The sequence below is a fragment of the Centropristis striata genome, chromosome 18 (assembly GCF_030273125.1).
Source record: "Centropristis striata isolate RG_2023a ecotype Rhode Island chromosome 18, C.striata_1.0, whole genome shotgun sequence".
Lineage (NCBI taxonomy): Eukaryota > Metazoa > Chordata > Actinopteri > Perciformes > Serranidae > Centropristis > Centropristis striata.
The window spans coordinates 35,878,726-35,902,359 of NC_081534.1; the positions used below are offsets into that span (position 1 = coordinate 35,878,726).

The 23,634-nt window shown below is 44.6% G+C and overlaps 2 protein-coding genes across 4 annotated transcripts in view; one reads left to right on the top strand and one right to left on the bottom strand.

The window, feature by feature from the left end:
* brf1b (BRF1 RNA polymerase III transcription initiation factor subunit b) overlaps positions 1-23,634 on the bottom strand; it is a 42,271-nt gene that overhangs the window by 14,923 nt on the left and 3,714 nt on the right. Inside the window, exons 4-5 of the mRNA XM_059356094.1 lie at positions 1,237-1,317; positions 991-1,164 (exon numbers count right to left, since the gene is read on the bottom strand). Coding sequence (XP_059212077.1) covers positions 991-1,164; positions 1,237-1,317 — 255 coding nt within the window. The remainder of the gene's footprint in view (positions 1-990; positions 1,165-1,236; positions 1,318-23,634) is intronic.
* LOC131990882 (uncharacterized) lies at positions 3,194-22,810 on the top strand. 3 transcript variants are annotated; one of them, XM_059356079.1, is made up of 19 exons: positions 3,194-3,334; positions 4,392-4,438; positions 5,274-5,366; positions 5,449-5,576; positions 6,765-6,905; positions 6,989-7,066; positions 7,656-7,826; positions 8,611-8,707; positions 9,900-10,123; positions 11,226-11,391; positions 13,480-13,670; positions 15,668-15,785; positions 18,047-18,255; positions 19,389-19,506; positions 19,676-19,845; positions 20,236-20,333; positions 20,448-20,563; positions 20,856-22,604; positions 22,731-22,810. In XM_059356079.1, exons 1-19 carry the CDS (start codon positions 3,309-3,311, stop codon positions 22,748-22,750), a joined length of 3,960 nt encoding a protein of 1,319 aa, XP_059212062.1. In that variant the 5' UTR covers positions 3,194-3,308; the 3' UTR covers positions 22,751-22,810. The 3 variants fall into 3 exon arrangements, with proteins under 3 accessions (XP_059212062.1, XP_059212060.1, XP_059212061.1); XM_059356077.1 differs by having other exon boundaries at positions 3,195-3,334; positions 5,259-5,366; XM_059356078.1 differs by having other exon boundaries at positions 3,195-3,334; positions 5,259-5,366; positions 20,859-22,604.

A 23,634-nucleotide genomic window follows, 5' to 3' on the forward strand; every position in this document is an offset into this window, starting at 1 on the left:
GGCTTTCCACTAGGACATGGAGCAGCCAACAGGGCTTTCCACTAGGACACGGAGCAGCCAACAGGGCTTTCCACTAGGACATGGAGCAGCCAACAGGGCTTTCCACGAGGACATGGAGTAGACAGTGTTGAAAAACAGCTGGTTACGGGGGTCTGGGGGCATTAACCCTGGTGACCAACTTTGGTGCCTCTCACACATTCTAACGCCACTATTCCATCATATACACTGATCTTATCATTGCCTATTTTAATTAATTATTGTAAAGGAGAATATAGGTTCTTCTATGTTTTATTTAAGGCGTCTTATTTTGACAGTCTTCTTGTAATTTCTGTGGTGGATTCTGTGCTCTTATTTTGAAAGCTGCATTTGTATAGCGACAGGAAGTAATAGTAGTTTTTTGTGATTAAAACAACTTTAATGAGACTGGAGCTGCCACAGTCTAAGTTATTAATGGAAACCCTTACGCCACGACGTCAACAAGTAGGAAAGTTGTCAAAATCATGATATGCATTTTTTTACTCATAAAAAAAATAGACCGGTATAACTGTGAACGATACAATATGGCCCAGCCCTAGGTCAAAGGTCACAGCTACACCTCGCGCCCACAGGGCACCAAGGTGGGTAAAAAGAGGAAGAGTCACGGGGTCAGATGGTGCACTTTGACCCCGTTTAGCCTCTCTGCATGCTGTTCACATTATTATTCTATCTGAGTTTTGTTCTATTTCCTCCATGTCTGACTCCTTCCATCCTGCCTGTATTCACCACTTAAAACATGTTTAAATGCCATGTTGGTATATTTATTTCACCTATATGACCTGATAATAATAATTTATTTTTTATTCTGACTTACTGGATCAACATTTAGAACCAAAAAGAAACAGAAAAACCAACATAAATGTGATCGTCATTTTGTGTCTTTTTTTTATTTTTTTGTGTCTTTTTTTGGTCATTTTGTGTCTTTTTTAGTCCTTTAGTCCAACATAAGGATACGCGGCGTCCCCTCGGTGCGGCACACCAGGTAGAGGCAGGCGGCGATGACGTGCTCCGTCTTGCGTCCCCTCGTCAGGTGTTTACTGACGACCATCTTGAAGAAGTTGAAGGCCGTGTCCAGGCAGTGCTGGTTGAGCTGCAGCTGACTGCCCAGCTGCTGGATCTGACGCTTCCCTGCAGAGACACCACGCCGTCAGACGGACTGGAGGAGGAGGAGGAGCAGGAGAAGAAGAAGGAGGTACTCACCGCCCTGCAGGGTCTGGGCTCGAGACTCCTTCCCAACACTGGTGTGGAAACCAGAACCCAGAAGAGGAGCTTTAACTGGACCTGTAAACAGACAGAAGACCAGAGCGGCTCATTAAAGTCCTCAAACCAAGCCGAGCCGATGATGTCACAGGTGACCTCTGACCTTTGGTTTATAACTCATGTGATTCTAAATATACCTTTTATATTCTAAATATATCGTAATACATATCCATATATATCCAGACTAAAAACTGGAAGTCTTTAGTAAATCTGGAGTTTTACTGGAGTCACGGCGCTCCGTCATCTCCATGGTTCAGTTTCAGGCAGTAACCTGTTTCATATCAGTCTTTATAGTCTGGGTCTGGATCACATCAACCTGTTTCATATTATCTCAAGTCTCAGTGACGGAACACAATCACCAACCAATAGATGAGCGGTTCAGACTGGTTCTAGACTGGTTCCTGACTGGTTCCCGACTGGTTCCAACTAATAGATGAGCAGGGAAAGGTCTTGGTTCAGACTGGTTCCTGACTGGTTCAGACTGGTTCCAGACTGTTTCTAGACTGGTTCCTGACTGGTTCATACTGGTACCTGAATGGTTCCAGACTGGTTCCAGACTGGTTCTAGACTGGTTCCTGACTGGTTCCAGACTGGTTCTAGACTGGTTCCTGACTGGTTCAGACTGGTTCCAGACTGGTTCTAGACTGGTTCTTGACTGGTTCCTGACTGGTTCCCGACTGGTTCCAACTAATAGATGAGCAGGGAAAGGTCTTGGTTCAGACTGGTTCCTGACTGGTTCAGACTGGTTCCTGACTGGTTCAGACTGGTTCCAGACTGTTTCTAGACTGGTTCCTGACTGGTTCAGACTGGTTCCAGACAGGTTCCAGACTGGTTCTAGACTGGTTCCTGACTGGTTCCAGACTGGTTCAGGACTGGTTCCTGACTGGTTCTAGACTGGTTCTTGACTGGTTCCTGACTGGTTCCAGACTGGTTCTAGACTGGTTCCTGACTGGTTCCAGACTGGTTCTAGACTGGTTCCTGACTGGTTCAGACTGGTTCCTGACTGGTTCAGACTGGTTCCAGACTGGTTCTAGACTGGTTGCAGACTGGTTCCTGACTGGTTCCAGACTGGTTCTAGACTGGTTCCTAACTGGTTCAGACTGGTTCCAGACTGGTTCCAGACTGGTTCCTGACTGGTTCCAGACTGGTTTTAGACTGGTTCCAGACTGGTTCCAGACTGGTTCCTGACTGGTTCTAGACTGGTTCCAGACTGGTTCCAGACCGGCCAGTAAAACCACTTCCACAGGAAAAAGGAACATCACAATAATGCCTCAATAAAAATCTAGTATCAATAAATGTAGACATAAGTAATAATAAATAATCCATGATTAATGTCTGATTAACTAAATTAAAGTTGATAGAGCTGATAAATACAATTATTATAATTAAATAGGACATAAATGTATATGATGAATTAATTTCTAAATGTTCATTTCCTTTACTCTTCCTTATATTTATTTTTACTGTAAAATATTCAACTTTTCATGTGATAAAAACAGAAACCCTTTTTCAGCTTTGTGAGGGGCATTTTGTGGCGTCTTGTTGTTGTTGTTGTTGTTGTTTTCAACACAAACCACTGAGTCACACACTAGAGCAGCTGGAACCAAAAGCTGCTCCTCCTCCATTTAGTCAGTTTTTACTAAGAGCATGATGGAAAAACTGCTAAAAGAATCTAGTTGTAGTCTTGTAAATAGTTTGTAACAGTCTCTGTAGAACCTCAGCGTGGGACTAAACCTCTAAACTCTTGTCTTTAGGTGTGAGCTGAGAGTCTTCTCCAAGTCTTCTGGTGTATATGGAGCAGTAGTTATTCTGCTGCTGTGTTCCAGATGACAAATAATAATAATTATAGCTACTATAATGGGACGTCCTCAGGTGAAGCTTCTGCTGCTGTAATCAGACTCAACCAGCCTCAGCTGTGACTCTGCTGTTACCGTGACGACCAGGTGATCAGCTCACCTGGCAGCAGAGGGAAACATTTCCTCCACAGAGACTCAGAGAGAGGACGCTCCAACATGAGGACTGCTGCTTTCATCATCGGGTGAGTTCAACCAGCCTCACCTGAACAGGTAACACAACCTCACCTCACCTCACCTGAACAGGTAGCACAACCTCACCTCACCTGAACAGGTAACACAACCTCACCTGAACAGGTAGCACAACCTCACCTGAACAGGTAACACAACCTCACCTCACCTGAACAGGTAACACAACCTCACCTGAACAGGTAGCACAACCTCACCTCACCTGAACAGGTAACACAACCTCACCTGAACAGGTAACACAACCTCACCTCACCTGAACAGGTAACACAACCTCACCTCACCTGAACAGGTAACACAACCTCACCTCACCTCACCTGAACAGGTAGCACAACCTCCCCTCACCTGAACAGGTAACACAACCTCACCTCACCTCACCTGAACAGGTAACACAACCTCACCTCACCTCACCTGAACAGGTAACACAACCTCCCCTCACCTCACCTGAACAGGTAACACAACCTCACCTCACCTCACCTGAACAGGTAACACAACCTCACCTCACCTCACCTGAACAGGTAACACAACCTCACCTCACCTGAACAGGTAACACAACCTCACCTCACCTCACCTGAACAGGTAACACAACCTCACCTCACCTGAACAGGTAACACAACCTCACCTCACCTGAACAGGTAGCACAACCTCACCTCACCTGAACAGGTAACACAACCTCACCTCACCTGAACAGGTAACACAACCTCACCTCACCTGAACAGGTAGCACAACCTCACCTCACCTGAACAGGTAACACAACCTCACCTCACCTGAACAGGTAACACAACCTCACCTCACCTGAACAGGTAACACAACCTCACCTCACCTGAACAGGTAACACAACCTCACCTCACCTGAACAGGTAACACAACCTCACCTCACCTGAACAGGTAACACAACCTCACCTCACCTGAACAGGTAACACAACCTCACCTCACCTGAACAGGTAACACAACCTCACCTCACCTGAACAGGTAACACAACCTCACCTCACCTGAACAGGTAACACAACCTCACCTCACCTGAACAGGTAACACAACCTCACTGTCTGTTTTTCAGACTCTGCTTTATTTGCTGCAAGCTTACAGAAAAAACTGTAGCTGAAGGTAAACTGGTTTTATTTTATTTATTTACCGGTGTTATATTAGATTTGTACTGGTGGGAGTCACGGGGTCCGTCTGTACTGGTGGGAGTCACGGGGTCCGTCTGTACTGGTGGGAGTCACGGGGTCCGTCTGTACTGGTGGGAGTCACGGGGTCCGTCTGTACTGGTGGAGTCACGGGGTCCGTCTGTACTGGTGGGAGTCACGGGGTCCGTCTGTACTGGTGGGAGTCACGGGGTCCGTCTGTACTGGTGGGAGTCACGGGGTCCGTCTGTACTGGTGGGAGTCACGGGGTCCGTCTGTACTGGTGGGAGTCACGGGGTCCGTCTGTACTGGTGGGAGTCACGGGGTCCGTCTGTACTGGTGGGAGTCACGGGGTCCGTCGGTACTGGTGGAGTCACGGGGTCCATACTGGTGGAGTCACGGGGTCCGTCTGTACTGGTGGGAGTCACGGGGTCCGTCTGTACTGGTGGGAGTCACGGGGTCCGTCTGTACTGGTGGGAGTCACGGGGTCCGTCTGTACTGGTGGAGTCACGGGGTCCGTCTGTACTGGTGGGAGTCACGGGGTCCGTCTGTACTGGTGGGAGTCACGGGGTCCGTCCGTACTGGTGGAGTCACGGGGTCCGTCCGTACTGGTGGGAGTCACGGGGTCCGTCCGTACTGGTGGAGTCACGGGGTCCGTCCGTACTGGTGGAGTCACGGGGTCCGTCGATACTGGTGGAGTCACGGGGTCAGTACTGGTGGATTGGTTAATTTCAGAAATCTTGATCTGTTAAATTTGTTTCACACTAACTTGAATCTTGTGCCCTTTTGAATCGGTTCAGATTTTGTCTCTTCAGGTTTTGTGGATTCTGTTGTTCACTCCGAGTGTCGGGATCGTTACCTGTGGATCCATGTGACCTCAGCTCAGACGCCTCGCTTCGAGGCTGTAGGTCAGTTCATGGTGACGCTTCAGGAGAACACCTGTCTACCTGTCGTGTTGGTCCTGAACTTTGTCCCCTCCCCATGATGTAGATCAAAATGGCGTCCATTCCATCAGCGAGCAGCTCGCCTCTCGCTGCGGCTACACCATCAGCACCTTCAAGATGGACGGCTTCACCACCTTCAGGGCTTCATATTACTCCTGCTTCACCGAAAACCAGGTAGCTCCGCCTCTAAACCAGACCACGACCAGGTAGCTCCACCCACGACCAGGTAGCTCCACCCACGACCAGGTAGCTCCACCCCTCTATAAACCAGACCACGACCAGGTAGCTCCACCTCTAAACCAGACCATGACCAGGTAGCTCCACCTCTCCATAAACCAGACCCACAACCAGGTAGCTCCCCCCCTCTATAAACCAGACCACGACCAGGTAGCTCCACCCACGACCAGGTAGCTCCACCCACGACCAGGTAGCTCCACCCACGACCAGGTAGCTCCACCCACGACCAGGTAGCTCCACCTCTAAACCAGACCACGACCAGGTAGCTCCACCTCTAAACCAGACCACGACCAGGTAGCTCTACCTCTAAACCAGACCACGACCAGGTAGCTCTACCTCTAAACCAGACCACGACCAGGTAGCTCCACCTCTAAACCAGACCCACGACCAGGTAGCTCCACCCCTCTATAAACCAGACCCACGACCAGGTAGCTCCACCCCTCTATAAACCAGACCCACGACCAGGTAGCTCCACCCCTCTATAAACCAGACCCACGACCAGGTAGCTCCACCCCTCTATAAACCAGACCCACGACCAGGTAGCTCCACCCCTCTATAAACCAGACCCACGACCAGGTAGCTCCACCCCTCTATAAACCAGACCCACGACCAGGTAGCTCCACCCCTCTATAAACCAGACCCACGACCAGGTAGCTCCACCCCTCTATAAACCAGACCCACGACCAGGTAGCTCCACCTCTCTATAAACCAGACCCACGACCAGGTAGCTCCACCCCTCTATAAACCAGACCCACGACCAGGTAGCTCCACCCCTCTATAAACCAGACCCACGACCAGGTAGCTCCACCCCTCTATAAACCAGACCCACGACCAGGTAGCTCCACCCCTCTATAAACCAGACCCACGACCAGGTAGCTCCACCCCTCTATAAACCAGACCAACGACCAGGTAGCTCCACCCCTCCATAAACCAGACCCACGACCACGTAGCTCCACCCCTCCATAAACCAGACCCACGACCAGGTAGCTCCACCCCTCCATAAACCAGACCCACGACCAGGTACCTCCACCCCTCCATAAACCAGACCCACGACCAGGTAGCTCCACCCCTCCATAAACCAGACCTACGACCAGGTAGGTTGTGATCTGACTGATTGTTTTCCAGGACGATGAGGCGTTCAGCCTCAGATTTAACGTGCTCGTCAGTGATGCTGGGGGGACGTGGGTCAGCCGGCCGGTCTCTACAGTCTGTTCTGGTCTGACCTGGACTCACAGAGAAATCATCTGTGAGGAGGACTACATGGAGGTCAGAACACCTTCTAGTACCACTGACTGCTGAAACAGAAACTGCCTTTAAGTGACCCACTGCTGTTTCATGATGTGGAGCAGGTGAACGTGAACAGAGAGTCATCGTGTGGAGGTCAGCGGGGGAGCGGTGGAGATGCGTGGCATGCTGCCTTCTCTCAGGTCAGATCGCACCCTTGATTTATTTTTATTTATTTATTTTTTTTAAAAGCAGTGTACATGGCAGCTAATAAACACTCTCCCGTGAACATAGATTCCAAACATTTTCAACTCAGGATTTGCTGCTGCAGCACTTGAAACGAGTTGCCTACCAGTCTGGGTGAAAATGAACATATTGGATCAAATAATCATCTAGTGATATTCTCAACAGCTTTAAATGATTCCTTGGCCCAGAAAATGTAGATTTTGTCACCAAGATTGACCTTCTAGGTGGCTTGGAAGAAATGGCATTTCTCATAGACTTTATATGGCTGCCATCTCCGATCCGCAATCTTGATGAAGTGGCTCCTACCAAAAATTGAAACCTATAGTGAAAGAGTATGTGGAAAAAGTTCTCAGAGTGGTGATAAAATGAATTAATTAACAGCTAAAAGGTCAACATTTTGTATTTCCCGTCATTTTGTCTAAAATGAACCGGTTAGTATGTAAACTGATATTTGCAATGACTGAAACTCGCTAATCAGAAATCTGCTGATGACGAACAGATGTTATCTTTTGAACACTTGTTTGTTTTTTGTTTTGTGGCGTTCAGGCGCAGAGGACGGCGAGTTCTGTCTGGCAGCTGATGTTCCTGCAGAGTGACGGACAGGTGTCTTCTGTGTCCATCAGTGAAGCCCAGAGGTGGGGCTACAGCCTGACCGCCACCGCCCGCAGGGTGGTGCTCCGCTCTCCATACAAACCGCCCCACGCTGAGCTGACGATGGTAGGTAACCATGGCGACAGACAGGAGATCTAACATCACTTGATATGTTCACTGCAAGGTTATAATAGTTTTGTTTTGTCATTAGTTTTAGTTTTAATTTCGTTGTCAATTTTTGTTTTCAAATTCAGTTAGTTTTTAGAGTGAGTTTGCTAGTTTTAATTATTTTTTGGAAAATGCTTAGTTTTAGTTTAGTTATTAGTTTTAGTTTTTATTTTTAGTTTAGTTTTTATTAGTTGTAGTTGTGTTGTAATGGGGTATTTGTTGGGTCCAGATTCAATAAGGTCACAAATGTTTCCTTTATTTCCTTTGTCTGATCCATCTCAGCCCCAATAAGTTTGTCATAAAACCAGATAGATGAAATAGATTTCATATCAACCAAAAAGGTTTACGGATGAAAAAAGTTGACAGACAAAAACGAAGGACATTTTCACTATAATTTGTTAGTTTTGTAACCACAAAATACAGTTTTAGTTTATTGTTTTTTTTTAAAAACTCTCGTTTTTATTTCAGTTAATGAAAATGTTCCGCTATAGTAGTCTTCCACCATGATTTCAGTTCTGGGATAGTCCCATGATGCTTTTCTACACTCCCACATGTATTCTGATGCATTTCATTGGTCAAGAGACCGAAAATAGGTGGAAAAAACTACAAATACTACAAGACGACGTATCCGCTTTCCCAGCTTTAATGTAGAATAACACAACAGCGCCCCGGTTTTAATGGTAGAAATGCTGTAATGCTTTCCCGCCTTAAATGGGTTAAAATGAAATCTGTGTGTTGTCAGGTGGACGGCGTTTCCGTGGAGGTCGTCCGGGTGTCTCTGTTCTTTAAACAGAAACTGACGGTGATGATGCTCGACGTGTCCATGGCCTGCACCGTCAGTAAGTTCACCTGAACAGGAAACTGGCTTCTGTTCAACGGGTCACCGGTAGGGCTGCACGATTATGGCCAAAATGACAATCACGATTATTCATCATGTTAGGGAAAACATCTGTATTTTTATTGCACTACTTTTAAACAAACAATAGGAACAGTTTTTAGTGTCTGGTGCTTGTTGTAAACAAACAGAGATCGCTAAGTGAAGCACATACACACTGTACTGCTACAGAGCTAACTGTTAGCCTGTTAGCACATACACACTGTACTGCTACAGAGCTAACTGTTAGCCTGTTAGCACATACACACTGTACTGCTACAGAGCTAACTGTTAGCCTGTTAGCACATACAAACTGTACTGCTACAGAGCTAACTGTTAGCCTGTTAGCACATACACACTGTACTGCTACAGAGCTAACTGTTAGCCTGTTAGCACATACACACTGTACTGCTACAGAGCTAACTGTTAGCACATACACACTGTACTGCTAGAGAGCTAACTGTTAGCCTGTTAGCACATACACACTGTACTGCTAGAGAGCTAACTGTTAGCCTGTTAGCACATACACACTGTACTGCTACAGAGCTAACTGTTAGCACATACACACTGTACTGCTACAGAGCTAACTGTTAGCACATACACACTGTACTGCTACAGAGCTAACTGTTAGCCTGTTAGCACATACACACTGTACTGCTACAGAGCTAACTGTTAGCCTGTTAGCACATACAAACTGTACTGCTACAGAGCTAACTGTTAGCCTGTTAGCACATACACACTGTACTGCTACAGAGCTAACTGTTAGCCTGTTAGCACATACACACTGTACTGCTACAGAGCTAACTGTTAGCCTGTTAGCACATACACACTGTACTGCTACAGAGCTAACTGTTAGCCTGTTAGCACATACACACTGTACTGCTACAGAGCTAGTTGTGACGTCAAGTTCTACGTAACATCTTGCTTATTTATTATTTATTTAGGCAGCTACATGAAACTTAACTATGCGTTTGCCCCCTGGTGGCTGGTGGGCCACTGGTTGATTAGATATGCAGGAGAGACTCATTTTGAAATGGAAATATCGCCGACGATCAGGTTAATTTAATCGTGGCGGCCAGAATCGTGATCACGATTAAAATTCAATCAATTGTGCAGCCCTAGTAACCGGTGCTGAAACTGATTCTGCCGATCCTCAGATTCTGGTTCTTTTGACGGAGCCCGGCTGCTCTGGGACGTCCCCCAGATCATGAGCCCTCTGGTCGGGGAGGAAGCCGGTTTCAGAAGTCAGAGCCTCAATCTGGGGGTGGAGGGGGTTCTGCTGGACCCATCCACTGTAGCAGACAGAGGATTCAGCCTGGTCCAACAAGGACGCCTGGTCCAGATTGGGGTTCCTTTTGGGGCAGAGGGCGGCTACAGGAAGGTACAGTCGGCCCGTTCAAACTTCAGACAGGCTGTATCCCAAAGTCAAGGATCCTTCCTTCAGAGTCTGGTCCTCCAGAGCTGAGGCCAGAGAAGTTCCTCTGACTGTAATAACGCACAAATGGAGCCTTCAGAGTTTGCAGGAGTGCGTCATTGCGTAATTGGACGTCCTGTTTAAATTCAGCGCTGCAGTTTAAAAACTTTATTTATTATTTACTGTTATTGTTATTTATAAATAACAGATAATAGCGAACTGTTGGTCTGTTAACACAAACAAATGTATAATTTTCGGAATGGCATAGCTACATATACTTTACACATAGTACATCATCATCTGACGCATATAAATTAAACAATAACTTTAGCGACTGAGACGCATTAATTAACTGAACTGAACCGCCAATGTATCAAGATATTTATTATCTTCAGCTAAATATTCTGGCATTTGTTTAGGTTTTTACTTGACTTTGAACACACGTTTTGTAAGTTATGTGATAACATTCAGCGTAAACTGAAAATACTTTATTTAAATTCATATTGCGTCGCTGTTTCTTCGCTCGCCATATTTAAATCTTCCGGTAGACCGGTGACCGCAAGGCATTATGGGTAGTCAGAGTGCACAGAGGATACACACATGCATCCTTGGAATTTGGGCAAAAGAAGGACTCTGTCCTCTGGAGGATCCTGGTCTCTGAAGGACTCTGTCGTCTTGAGGATCCTGGTCTCTGAAGGACTCTGTCCTCTGGAGGATCCTGGTCTCTGAAGGACTCTGTCCTCTGGAGGATGCTGGTCTCTGAAGGACTCTGTCCTCTGGAGGATCCTGGTCTCTGAAGGACTCTGTCCTCTGGAGGATCCTGGTCTCTGAAGGACTCTGTCCTCTGGAGGATCCTGGTCTCTGAAGGACTCTGTCCTCTGGAGGATCCTGGTCTCTGAAGGACTCTGTCCTCTGGAGGATCCTGGACTTTGGGACAGTCCTTCAGATGTCTATGACGTAGTATCCTTCAAATTCAGCCGTTTGAGGATCCTTCCTTGACTTTGGGACACAGCTAGGGAAGGGGTTAATGCGAACATGTCTACATCTGTTAGTTCCTTGTTCTCTGCAGAGTTTGGTGGTGAACAATGTGTACAAGGAGTCGTATGTGATCTTCCTGCTGTACGAACACGTCTTCTCTCTGCTGTATGAAGACGGCAGCAGCATCGACACCAGACACCGAATGCTCCGAGTGCTGGACTCCCCGCTGCTCTGCCATCCGCCCTTCAGCCTCGACCGTAAGTCTCCCCGCTAACAGGCGGTACAGGCCTCCCTCCTGAATCTGGACACCACTTATTCTCATCTGTATGGGCATCCAGGAGGCCTTTTCTCTCCTAGTGACCTTTTGAACCTTTTGGGAGTATGAACCCATAAGAACCTATGGTGACACCTGTGTAACAAACACTTTAAATCTTCTAGAATCTCCCATATTCAGCTTTATGCTTCACCTTAACTCATTAAATCCCTCAGAGACGTATACTCAACACCTGGTGTGGCGGTCATGTGACTGTGACAAGAAGTGACTTCTCCAAAATGTGTCTGTGACTGGAAACAGAAATGTGAAAAAGTAGCTAATTTCAAAAAGCGTATTTTTGTTCCGAGGCAAAGTTTAAACCATTTAACAATTCTAATCTAATAATGTCCTTTATTACATTTAACTTGTTCTGATCAGATTTCCTGAACAAAAAGTCACAATTATGTTATGGAGATGCAAAGAAAAAGGCAAATTTGTTGTCCTGTAAGCAGAAAATGTGGCTTGTTTTTTATTATTTTAAATTAAGAAATATCATAAACATAAATGCCCAATGTAACATTTGTCACATCACAGATCTTTGACATTTAGGGGTAGAATTTTTTTTTTTAAACATCATAAATGTGTTCTATGTGGTCCACTTGGTCTGTGGTATACCCCCCATAATGTTCCTTTAAGGGTTTCTGGGTTCTTACGGGTTAAAGAATGAAAGGAAGCAGATTAAGAGCATCAGGGTTCATCACACAGAGCCTGAGCTGACTTAAACTGTTAGTCAAGTTGACAGAAAATCAATCTGCAAGCATTATGATAAAGTTGTGCCCATAATTCTCCTGCTCCACTTTGTAGTTCTGTCCTACAGAGTCTAACTGCAGCAACTACGCAAAAGGTAAAACTGAGAACGTTTTTTAACTGGCCAGCCAAATGTGTTGTAGGTAGGTTAGTGATATGACACCTATTTCTACGAGTATTGATGTAATTTTTATGCTCAAAAATCATGATTTATTTGACCTTTGACCCCAAAAACTTAGTTACTGCATTTCTGTAAAAAGTTCTAATGGTAATGATAAACAGAGAGCAGTAACTATAATGTTGTTGTCTTCTTTCAGCTTTTATATTTAGTTTTCAGTCAAACATTTTCAGATTGATTTTATTATCTATGTATTTAAGTGTTTAAGAATTCTATTCAAAGATTTGTCTATTTTAGACTTAATATTATAAAGTAATGTTATATTTTAGTCTTGATATAATTTTATCTCACTTTTTTACGTCATCACTATCTAGATGATAATTTCCCTTTCAAATAAACTTATAATTCCTATTTTATGTTTAAATTACTATATATATATATATATCCAAATCAGACTGTGGTAAGTACAATTACTGCTTTGGTTTTGAGTTGGATTTTGTGGTTTTTATGATTATTTCTCTGAAATAAAGCAAAATTGGAATTTGAAATTGTTTTAGACCTGATCGATAATCAGTTACTCAAATTAAATCAATTCATAATAACCTGAACAGCCCTAAGGTAGTGACTTTATGATGATGATGATGATGATTATTCAGTTATCATAGAACAGAGGTAGGCAACCTGCGGCTGCGACCAAAAAATTCATAAAATGTATTTTCTTTTTTAATTTTAACTGGTTGCTAGTGTAGGCCGAAAGCAATTTGTATTCAATAATAAAAATGTGATGCTTCTATACGGCATTACATTTCATGTTAATTTTACATTTTAGTCAACTAAAAAGTTCACCATAGCTTAAAGTTTGTTTCCTCTAGTTTTGGTTTCCCTTCGATTCCAAATCTCATGAGATATTTTTTTGTTGTCCAGCCTCTCATTTGCACTTGGGTCCTGGCTGCATTTTGACAAAATCATACAAATAAATGCTCATTATGACCTATTAGTATTGTTGGTAGGGTAATTTAGACTTAATAGGCTGCTTCATCTTCATAGTAAGGCTCAGAATAAGGTTTGTGGCTCCATTATGATTGGTCAACATGGCTCTTTAGTTAGTAAAGGTTGCCGACCCCAGTCGTAGAGTATCGTCTCAACATCTTCTGTTTCTTTCTGCAGAGACGATAAGTGACGACGAGGCGTTCAGCGTCTACCTGGGAAACATTCCTGCTGATGTCACGTTGGACGGAGTCCAGATCAACGGGAAGCCGCTGATGATGTCAGAGAGCATCAGTGCCGTCGTTCACGCCAACGGCAGCCGAGCCTACGAGCTGCGGCTGCCCTTTGAGGACGCCGCCGTGGACTGGATGGTGAGGATGCTGCCAATAGAAGTCTGTTCACTGCAAAAGTGTCTAAAAACCAGATAATTTAATAAATCTTGTCAAGGTAAATTATCTGTCCATGCAGCAAGATCATTTCCCTCAGATTTACTGTTTGATCTGGTTTTTAGACAACACACCTTTTTTGCAGTGTGCAGGTTTTGACGGGCTCTTTGTTTCTGTCTGGTGTCTTTTATACATGGACTCGTCACCTGAAGTTTGTGTTCTCACATTGGGGCTGTTTCCACAACCGGGTAATAGCCGGACAATACCCGGAATGAGGCGATCTTTTGTCTGGACTTCTTTAGTCCCTGTAGAAGAGCAGGGTCTTTTTTCTCCCCTGAAAACAGCCTGGTTACTGATTGGATAGATCGCTAAGCAGGAGTACGTAGTACTGGACGCCACAACAACACACAACATCTGTAAAAGTCGGCGAAGCAGTGTTGCCAACTTAGCGACTTTGTTGCTAAATTTAGTGACTTTTCAGACCCCCTTAGAGACTATTTTTAAAGAAAGGGACTGGAGACAAATCCATCCTTCTCTTCTTAACGAGTTGGAGGCCGGCTCATTAAGAAGAGGCTCGGTTAGCTACAGTTAGCTCTGTAGCAGTACAGTGTGTATGTGCTAACAGTTAGCTCTGTAGCAGTACAGTGTGTATGTGCTAACAGTTAGCTCTGTAGCAGTACAGTGTGTATGTGCTAACAGTTAGCTCTGTAGCAGTACAGTGTGTATGTGCTAACAGTTAGCTCTGTAGCAGTACAGTGTGTATGTGCTAACAGTTAGCTCTGTAGCAGTACAGTGTGTATGTGCTAACAGTTAGCTCTGTAGCAGTACAGTGTGTATGTGCTAACAGTTAGCTCTGTAGCAGTACAGTGTGTATGAGCTAACAGGCTAACAGTTAGCTCTGTAGCAGTACAGTGTGTATGTGCTAACAGGCTAACAGTTAGCTCTGTAGCAGTACAGTGTGTATGTGCTAACAGTTAGCTCTGTAGCAGTACAGTGTGTATGAGCTAACAGGCTAACAGTTAGCTCTGTAGCAGTACAGTGTGTATGAGCTAACAGGCTAACAGTTAGCTCTGTAGCAGTACAGTGTGTATGTGCTGCTGCTGCAGGAGGTGTTCACTTAGTGATCTGTTTGTTTACAAGAAGCAACAGACGCACAGTTAGTGATGCCGGTTAATTCACAATCAGTTTATGACCAGCGGAGACGCTGCGCATAATTAGCCACTCAGAGTGAGCAGACTTTAGAGAGGGCGTGGCCTGAGACTTTAGAGAGGGCGTGGCCTGAGACTTTAGAGAGGGCGTGGCCTGAGACATTGGAGAGGGCGTGGCCTGAGACTTTAGAGAGGGCGTGGCCTGAGACTTTAGAGAGGGCGTGGCCTGAGACTTTAGAGAGGGCGTGGCCTGAGACTTTAGAGGGGCGTGGCCTGAGACATTAGAGAGGGCGTGGCCTGAGACTTTAGAGAGGGCGTGGCCTGAGACATTAGAGAGGGCGTGGCCTGAGACTTTAGAGAGGGCGTGGCCTGAGACTTTCCCAGTGGCAACTCCCCCCCCCCCCCCCCCAGTGTCTCTTAATTTTGCGATTTTTTTTCTCATAAATTTGAGATTTTTCTCTTTTAATTTATGATATTAAAAAAAAATGCAATGATTCAGATGGAATAGTGGCATTAGAATGTGCGAGAGGCACCAAATTTAGGCTTTTAGGGCAAAATTGTTCTCTGGCGGAGCATGCTCCCGGACACCCAGACTTTGTTGGGTCCCCCATCATAGTCTCAGAAAATCCTGACGCCAGAAATTACCCAGCAGTATGTTCAGGGTTTGTTTGTTAAAACCGTATTTCAAGATTTGTCAAACACGGCTATAAATGGACATCAGACATTTCCACCATTAACCGACGCTTCATAATAATTAGAGCAGTGGCACTTTAACAGACTGCAGTAATGATCGTTTGTGACGTAAAGTAAAACTGTTGTTGTTTGTTCCAACAGTACCTGGGTCAAGGTGTGGTGCAGTACTCCATGGCTGTAAACTTCACGCTAACCATCGAGCCCCGGGGCGACTCCTACCACCACCACACCTTCATCACAGCACGAGTAATAAACACATGTAAGTACATTTGTTCCTCTGGTCTTTGGCGTGACCACGTGCCGCTCCTTAAACTCTGTCACTGGGTCACTTTAGACCGGGTTAATGTTCTTTTTTCATCATTCAGTATTCCAGGTTTTCCTCAATTGTTTTTGATCATCATACAACCTAATTTTGTGTTTTCCTTTATTCATTTTTGAATAAGATCACTTTGTGTCACTACTCTTCTAATGCACAACATGGGTCAAAAAGCTTAGCTAAGTAGCTTGCTAAGCTAACTACTTAGCTAACGCCTTGGCTAAGTATTTAGCTAAGTAGCTTGCTAAGCTAACTACTTAGCTAACGCCTTGGCTAAGTATTTAGCTAAGTAGCTTGCTAAGCTAACTACTTAGCTAACGCCTTGGCTAAGTATTTAGCTAAGTAGCTTGCTAAGCTAACTACTTAGCTAACGCCTTGGCTAAGTATTTAGCTAAGTAGCTTGCTAAGCTAACTACTTAGCTAACGCCTTGGCTAAGTATTTAGCTAAGTAGCTTGCTAAGCTAACTACTTAGCTAACGCCTTGGCTAAGTATTTAGCTAAGTAGCTTGCTAAGCTAACTACTTAGCCAAGTAGTTAACTATGTAATAACACAAACTTTTTTCTTAAAGTATGAGAAGCAAAATGGAAATAATGATCTGTTATCAAAAACAAGATATTTAAAGAATACTTGGAATATTCAATAATATAAGTTTATATCAAGAACACACAGCAGCATTAATAACATGGGAATGAATGAGGCCCATGCTGTGCATTAATAATTAATTAATATGTTGAGCATCAAAGGGTTAAAGTGGCTGAAAGGTGCAGTCCACAATAGGGATGTCACCATTACAGATTTTCTTGGTACGAAATAATCATATTACGATTATGACGACTATTTTTGCATTAATGAATTTCACGCTACTATGAATAAGTTAAATCACATGAACACTCCTTAGGGCTTATTTTTTATTTATTTCCCTCTTTTGGATGCTCTCATAACAAAATAATAAAGCAACAATGTAAAGTAACCAAAAAGTACAAGAGAAATTATAATAATCCTCAGGGAGAATGTCATGTATACTAAATGTTTACGCTATTAAAATTATTTTTGTAAATTGTTGGTCTAATCTTATGTGGCCAGATAAAAATATGTATCTATTTTGGTGCAACACTACAATTCTAATAAAGGTAATTTTAGACCCATGTTGTGCATCAAAGGGTCATTAATTCACCAATTTAAAACCTGGCAAAGAAGACACAAATATTTACTATCCTATTTTGTTAAATTGGTGTTTTTCCAATGGAAATTATTATTTGGTGGCTCTAATAAGTCTCAAATGTTAAAATATGTGATTTTCTAATGTAATCTGGTGGTTCTAACAACTCTTTTAAAGTTAAACCTTCAAAATAAGACAAACATAGTTACACATATACTCACATTGTTCATTTAGTGAATCACTTTTTGTATCACTACTCTTCTAATGCACAAGGTCATTTTAGACCCATGTGTGTAAACTTTATGAATAAAACTAGTTTTTGTATTATTACATCAAGTATGAAAGGAAAAATGGATATAATGATCTGTTGTAATAAAAAAAAGATATTCGAACACACAGCAGCATTAATAACATGGAGATGAATGAATGAGGTTCATTATAGACCACGTTGTGTCTTAGATGGTGTTTATATGTTGAGCATCAAAGGGTTAACACCGCGATTAATCGTGAAAACGGGTAATCGTGACATCCCTAGTCACCAATGTATAACTCAGTGTGCTTAACCCATTAAAGCCGGGAAAGTGGATACGTTTTGTAGTTTTTCCACCTATTTCCGGTCTCTTGGCCAATGAAATGCATCAGAATACACGTGGGAGTGTCGCAATGCAACACGTTGATTTAAAAAAAAAAAAAAAAAAAAAAAAGTGAAGGTTTGGACAAATAAACGCAACTTCTCAGGGAAGCCACAGCTATAAACTCTCGAATACTTTTTGAATTTCATTTCTATCTGCTACAGAGGCTGAAAAATCTTTTATTAAGTAGGATGAGTTGACACTTCTGTTGAATTTACAGAAAAACTTCAGGTTTTAGGGGCTGATTTTAAAATGGCCCAGAGGTTTTCCAGGCGTCTTAGGTCTAAATGGGTTAAAAGTTGTATTGTTTGGTGTAAAATTGGTCTGTATTATGTCTGCTGTATCAGTCGGGCCTGGTGTTAATGCATCACTACGACCCTCATAAATAAAATCCAGACTTTCTCCTTTAAAGTCCCTCCAGAGATTACGGCTCAGTGTTCAGACCGAGGAATCACCTTCAGCGTGGTCAAACCGCCTCGAGCTGAGAGTCTCTGGGAGGTGGGCGTCGACAACGAGCCTCTGACATCACAGCTGGCGGCCCAAAGAGGGTACCGCCTGGACAACAACACTCAACGGACCGCCCTGGAAGTCCCCGTGTTCTCCGTTGGATACACCTATGAGGTCAGAGTCCACGCCGTTGGGTGGTGCTGAACATATATTGTCACTTTTTCCTCCAGTTCACGGCTGAGTTAACAAACCTGAAGGTTTAAGGCAGAATAAGGGAGTCCATCTTCGTTGAATTTAATGAACCTTCTTTCTGATGTCATATTGGAAAGGTTTCAGAGTAAACTAGGGCTGCACGACTATGGCCAAAATGATAATCATAATTATTTTTATCAATATTGTAATCCCGATTATTCATCATGTTGGGGAAAACATCTGTACAAACAGGAACAGTTTTTAGTGTCTGGTGCTTGTTGTAAACAAACAGAGATCGCTAAGTGGACACCTCCTGCAGCAGCAGCACATACACACTGTACTGCTACAGAGCTAACTGTTAGCCTGTTAGCACATACACACTGTACTGCTACAGAGCTAACTGTTAGCCTGTTAGCACATACACACTGTACTGCTACAGAGCTAACTGTTAGCCTGTTAGCACATACACACTGTACTGCTACAGAGCTAACTGTTAGCATGTTAGCAATTTGCAGACTGGATGCTAAGGGGTTAACATCCCCTCTGGTTCTGCAGCTGGGAGAGACTGCTGCAGGAGGACTGTTTCGCTTCGACTCATTCTTACTCTTCTTGACGAGCCGCCGGCCCCAGCGGCTCGTTAAGTAAGAACGAGTCTCCAGTAACACCAGAAAAAGTCTCTGGATGTGTTGTCAATCGCTTTTTTGGGAAAAAAAAAGGGGGTCTGAAAAGTCGCTAAATATAGCAACAAAGTGGCTAAGTTGGCAACACTGCTTTGCCGGCTTTTACAAATGTCGCGTGTTGTTGTGGCGTGGAGTACTACGTCACATCCTGCTTAGCGTTCTATCCAATCAGTAACCAGGCTGTTTTCAGGGAGAAACACGGCCCCGCCCCCTGGTGGTTGGTGGACTACTGGAGTAGAAAGTGTTGATTAGATCTGCAGGAGAGACGCATTTTAAAATGTAAATATCGCCGACGATCAGGTTAATTTAATCGTGGCAGCAGAAATCGTGATAACGATTGAAATTCGATTAATTGTGCAGCCCTTGAGTAAAACATTATCTTCACTGTCAGACCAATCTAATCGAACCATCTAATTTCATCTTTGTGCTTTCCAGGATATCAACCTGTCAAACTTCTATGGAACATTTAAGCTTCTTCTTCGAGACGCCAAAACTCTGGAGGTCCAGACGTCCACCTCCAAACGCTGCCTCTTCCAAACAGAGGACATGATAGGTAACCTGTGTTCACTTCAAATGGTGAAGTTACTGTGTGATCCGCCAGTTCAACTGGACCACAGTGATGGTTCCCATTGGGTCAAGATAAAGTCAAATCTGAAATGAAATGAGGGTCAAGCTAGAGCCTTTACAGAGATCCTGGCAACATCTGCCCTCTTTGGTGTCAGTCTGTTCTGCAGACGGGACCATGACGGTGGTGACGACTCCGACCTCCACCTGGCCCACAGTGCAGCCTGAAAGAACCACACTGCTGGAGCCCTCCTGTGGCCCCAAAGAGACCGACAGATCCAGAGTCCTGTTTGAGTTCAAGCTGGACTCCTGTGGCACCAGGGCAGTGGTACGTCCGAAACAATACTGAGAACATTTTGGCCCAAAAGCTCTTTGTGGCAGAGGAGCACTACGTAGGAACACTGGACCACAAAATTAGAGCTGAATCATGAACCCATTAAAGCCGGGAAAGCATTATAGGTTTTACAGGCATTTTTTCCAGGCGTTTTAGGCCTCAATGGGTCAAAGCAGTTTTGTTTTATAACACCAACAATTCACAGGTTCAGCTCCTCACGTAAATATCATTTGATAAAACGTTTACTAAGACGGTAAACTGAATTCTTCAGGGTTCCACATTAATCGGAGGTTGTTTTTTTTTTTTTTTTTTTAAAGCAAGAGGACAAAGCAAACAGGATAACTGCACTCCAGTTCACATGTAAATTTGTACCTATCTTAACAGGTGGGAGAGTCGTACGTGTTCTATGAGAACGAGATCCTCCATGACAGACAGATCATCGCAGATGGACCAAACTTCATCTCCAGACAATCTCAGTTTAAGTAAGAAAAACTCACCTGAACACTTCCTAACCTGACAGTGCCTGATTCTGTCAGAGGACAACCTAAATGTAAAAGAGCACTGAAGAAGAAGAAATGTGTGTGATTGTTGGACAGGTTGACGGTGAGATGCTTCTACCCCCTGAGCGGAGTCAACAGACTGTCTGTGGACAGGATCTTCAGGCCAGAGACTCCTGGATTCGGTTCAGTCAAAGTTTTCGAGAGTGTTAAAGGTCTGAGTAATCAAGGTTCTGAATGCAGTTTATAGTGGGGCGGCATAGCTAACCCATTGGTCATTTTGTGATAAAAGCACCAAATTTGGTACATATATAGCTTAATATATTTAGCTAGACTGGATATTGGGCCATTGCAAATTTGCAATCTGATGACAATGGCGGCCATTTTTCAAAATCTGCCAAATTTGGTGATTTTATCAAAATGAACGATAGCTATGATATATTGAGCTCTGCCGCCACTCTATTAGTTTGAATGACGGGATCTTAAAACATAATTTCATTTTTATAGCAGATTCCTCAAATAAACTTCCTGTCCGAGACTGTTTGAATCAGGTTGCTGGTAACCCGTCAGACCAGATCCACCAAACCCACCAGACCCCAGCGGCAGGGGGAGTCCTGCCCTGGCCCAAACCTGGTCCCGCCCACTTCACCACAGTACCGGGACACAACATGCTCCTCTACTCCTCCCACACAAGTTTCAATCCTCTTCCTGAGGATCAAACCTTTGAAAACCAGCAAGTTTCATCTGCTCCTGGTCCTCTCGTGTCCCAGAAACAGGATCAACATGTATTCATCCCTGTGGTTCAGTTCAATCAAGACCTGCAGAGTCTTAAAGCAGATCCTTCTCCTGGCATGCAAGAACTGACCCAGCAACATGAGGCCAGTCTGGATTTGAACATCTACAGGTCCTCAGGTGGGGCCAGCACCGAAGAGATACCCGGATACCCGTCACCTCAAAGTCGGAATGATCTTCCAGTCCTTCAAACACCAGCTCACCACAGCCCACACCTCCTCGTCCCTGCTAATACCAAAGGCCTCGTGTCCAAAACTGTGTCCAACCCAGCCGGAGACATGCAGGTACAGACATCCGCTGCAACCAGCCAAGTTGACCAAAACCTGGACAGACCAGGTGGCATTGAAAGGAGGAACCTTGAGACGGTTCAGTCCAGGGTGCAGAACATCAGAGTCAAACCTCTGAGCACATTAGTTTCTTCTGGACATCAGCTCATCCAGAAACCTGTTATCCAACAAGTAAATTTCCAAATCCCTGATCCCTCCCAGTATGCCAGTGGTCCGACAGTCAGCAGCGATGAGAACCACTCAACATCCCGACAGCTTCCTGAACACAGAGGTTCAAACAGAAGAGAGGAACATGAGCCTGAGAGAACACGTTTCTCCACGCTGAAGCAGGAACAAGGTGTTCAACCACTCCACCTGAACCCAAACCAGCCACAACACCAGCAGAAACCGGTCCACCTGAACCCAAACCAGCCAGAACACCAGCAGAAACCAGTCCACCTGAACCCAAACCAGCCACAACACCAGCAGAAACCAGTCCACCTGAACCCAAACCAGCCACAACACCAGCAGAAACTGGTCCACCTGAACCCAAACCAGCCACAACACCAGCAGAAACCGGTCCACCTGAACCCAAACCAGCCACAACACCAGCAGAAACCGGTCCACCTGAACCCAAACCAGCCACAACACCAGCAGAAACTGGTCCACCTGAACCCAAACCAGCCACAACACCAGCAGAAACCGGTCCACCTGAACCCAAACCAGCAACAACACCAGCAGAAACTGGTCCACCTGAACCCAAACCAGCCACAACACCAGCAGAAACCGGTCCACCTGAACCCAAACCAGCCACAACACCAGCAGAAACCGGTCCAATCAGTGACTGGGACAGGAGATGGTGTAGGCGCATCTCATATCAGGATCAGACCTGTTCCCAGTCTTCCAGGAAGACTCCAAACACGTGATGAACCCAAACTGCAAAACCTCCAGAAACCCGCCAGTCCAGAAACCAGCAGGACGTGGTACCGCCGCATCACGCCACAGAACAACCCCAACACTCCTGTCAACTATCCCGAGGGTAACCAGGACCTGGATCCCACTGCAAGGGGGACTGGGCTCTCTAGTTCCCACACAGGTCCTAATGGTTCTGCTGGTTCAGGATCAGACCTGAAGATCCACAGCAGGTCTGAGTGTAGCGGTCAGTATGGAGCCAGTGTTCACCACGGCATCATCAGAGGTAATCTTTGACTTCTGAGAATAATTCTGAGAATAAACAGACGCATCATACAAAAACACGTTTTTCAATACGTTTCAAAAGAACCAAGAGATGCTTTTGAACGTTGTAAACATGTTTGTCTCTCAGGTCAACAACAGATCAGCTGATGAAGAAAAGAAACAGACTCTGCAGAATCTGATTCAATAAAGCTTCTGTTTGTTCATTCATCTGTTTGAGTTTCATGCTCTGTTGATAAACACTTTGGTTAAACCAGCTGGTGGGTCTGAAACTCCCCTCATATCTGAGTTTATCAGTGGCGGCTCGCCGATAGAGGGCGCTGGGGCACCGACCTCCCGCCGACCTGCCTCCTGTTATGTTTAAAAAAATATATATTTTACTTAATAATATCTTAAGAATCCTTCAGAATTATATTTTTCTTCACTTTCATGGTCAACGTTTATCATTTTGGTGAAGTCGCTGTCTTCCCTGGGCGCCAGTTCTCTCAGCTCTACAAGCGTGAATTTTTAGCCAATGGTTCCCCGGTTGCTACGCAGAAAAGTACGTATTTCGGCAATCAGTGTCGTCGAATTTTATGGTTTAGGGGCTCTGAAAATATCGGCCCCAAGATTAGAACACGGTGCACCACGTTACCGTGGCAACCTGCTGTTTACAGACAGGCTGAGTGACGTGGTTGAAGATCGACAGCTCAACTAGATGATTCATGTGAGGAGAACATTGCAAAACTTTTTAATTTAATCAGTCAGAGGTGCTACATGTGATAAATGGACAGTTAATTATGGACTATTTGAGAGACAGCGGGACCTCGGACGCAGACGCTTATACTTTATCTACACGACCCTCTTTTCTCTGTTAGTAAGGGCTAATAAAACCACTAGAGCAGCTAAGAAAGCAGCTAATAATGCTTGATAACTATAGTGTGTGTAACGTTAGCCCAGGTGTGGGCGTGTCTCCTATAAATTACATTTATTAACATGAGGAAAATCAGTGTTTCATTCACTCAAAGTGTTTCTGAACATAATCCAGGCAGTGA

Coding starts and splice junctions, on each gene's coding strand:
- LOC131990882 (XM_059356077.1), top strand. CDS start 3,309: ATGAGGACTGCTGCTTTCATCATCGG. Junction 13,671..15,667: donor ACGCCGCCGTGGACTGGATG/GTGAGGATGCTG, acceptor TTGTTCCAACAG/TACCTGGGTCAAGGTGTGGT. Junction 15,786..18,046: donor AGCACGAGTAATAAACACAT/GTAAGTACATTT, acceptor TCTCCTTTAAAG/TCCCTCCAGAGATTACGGCT.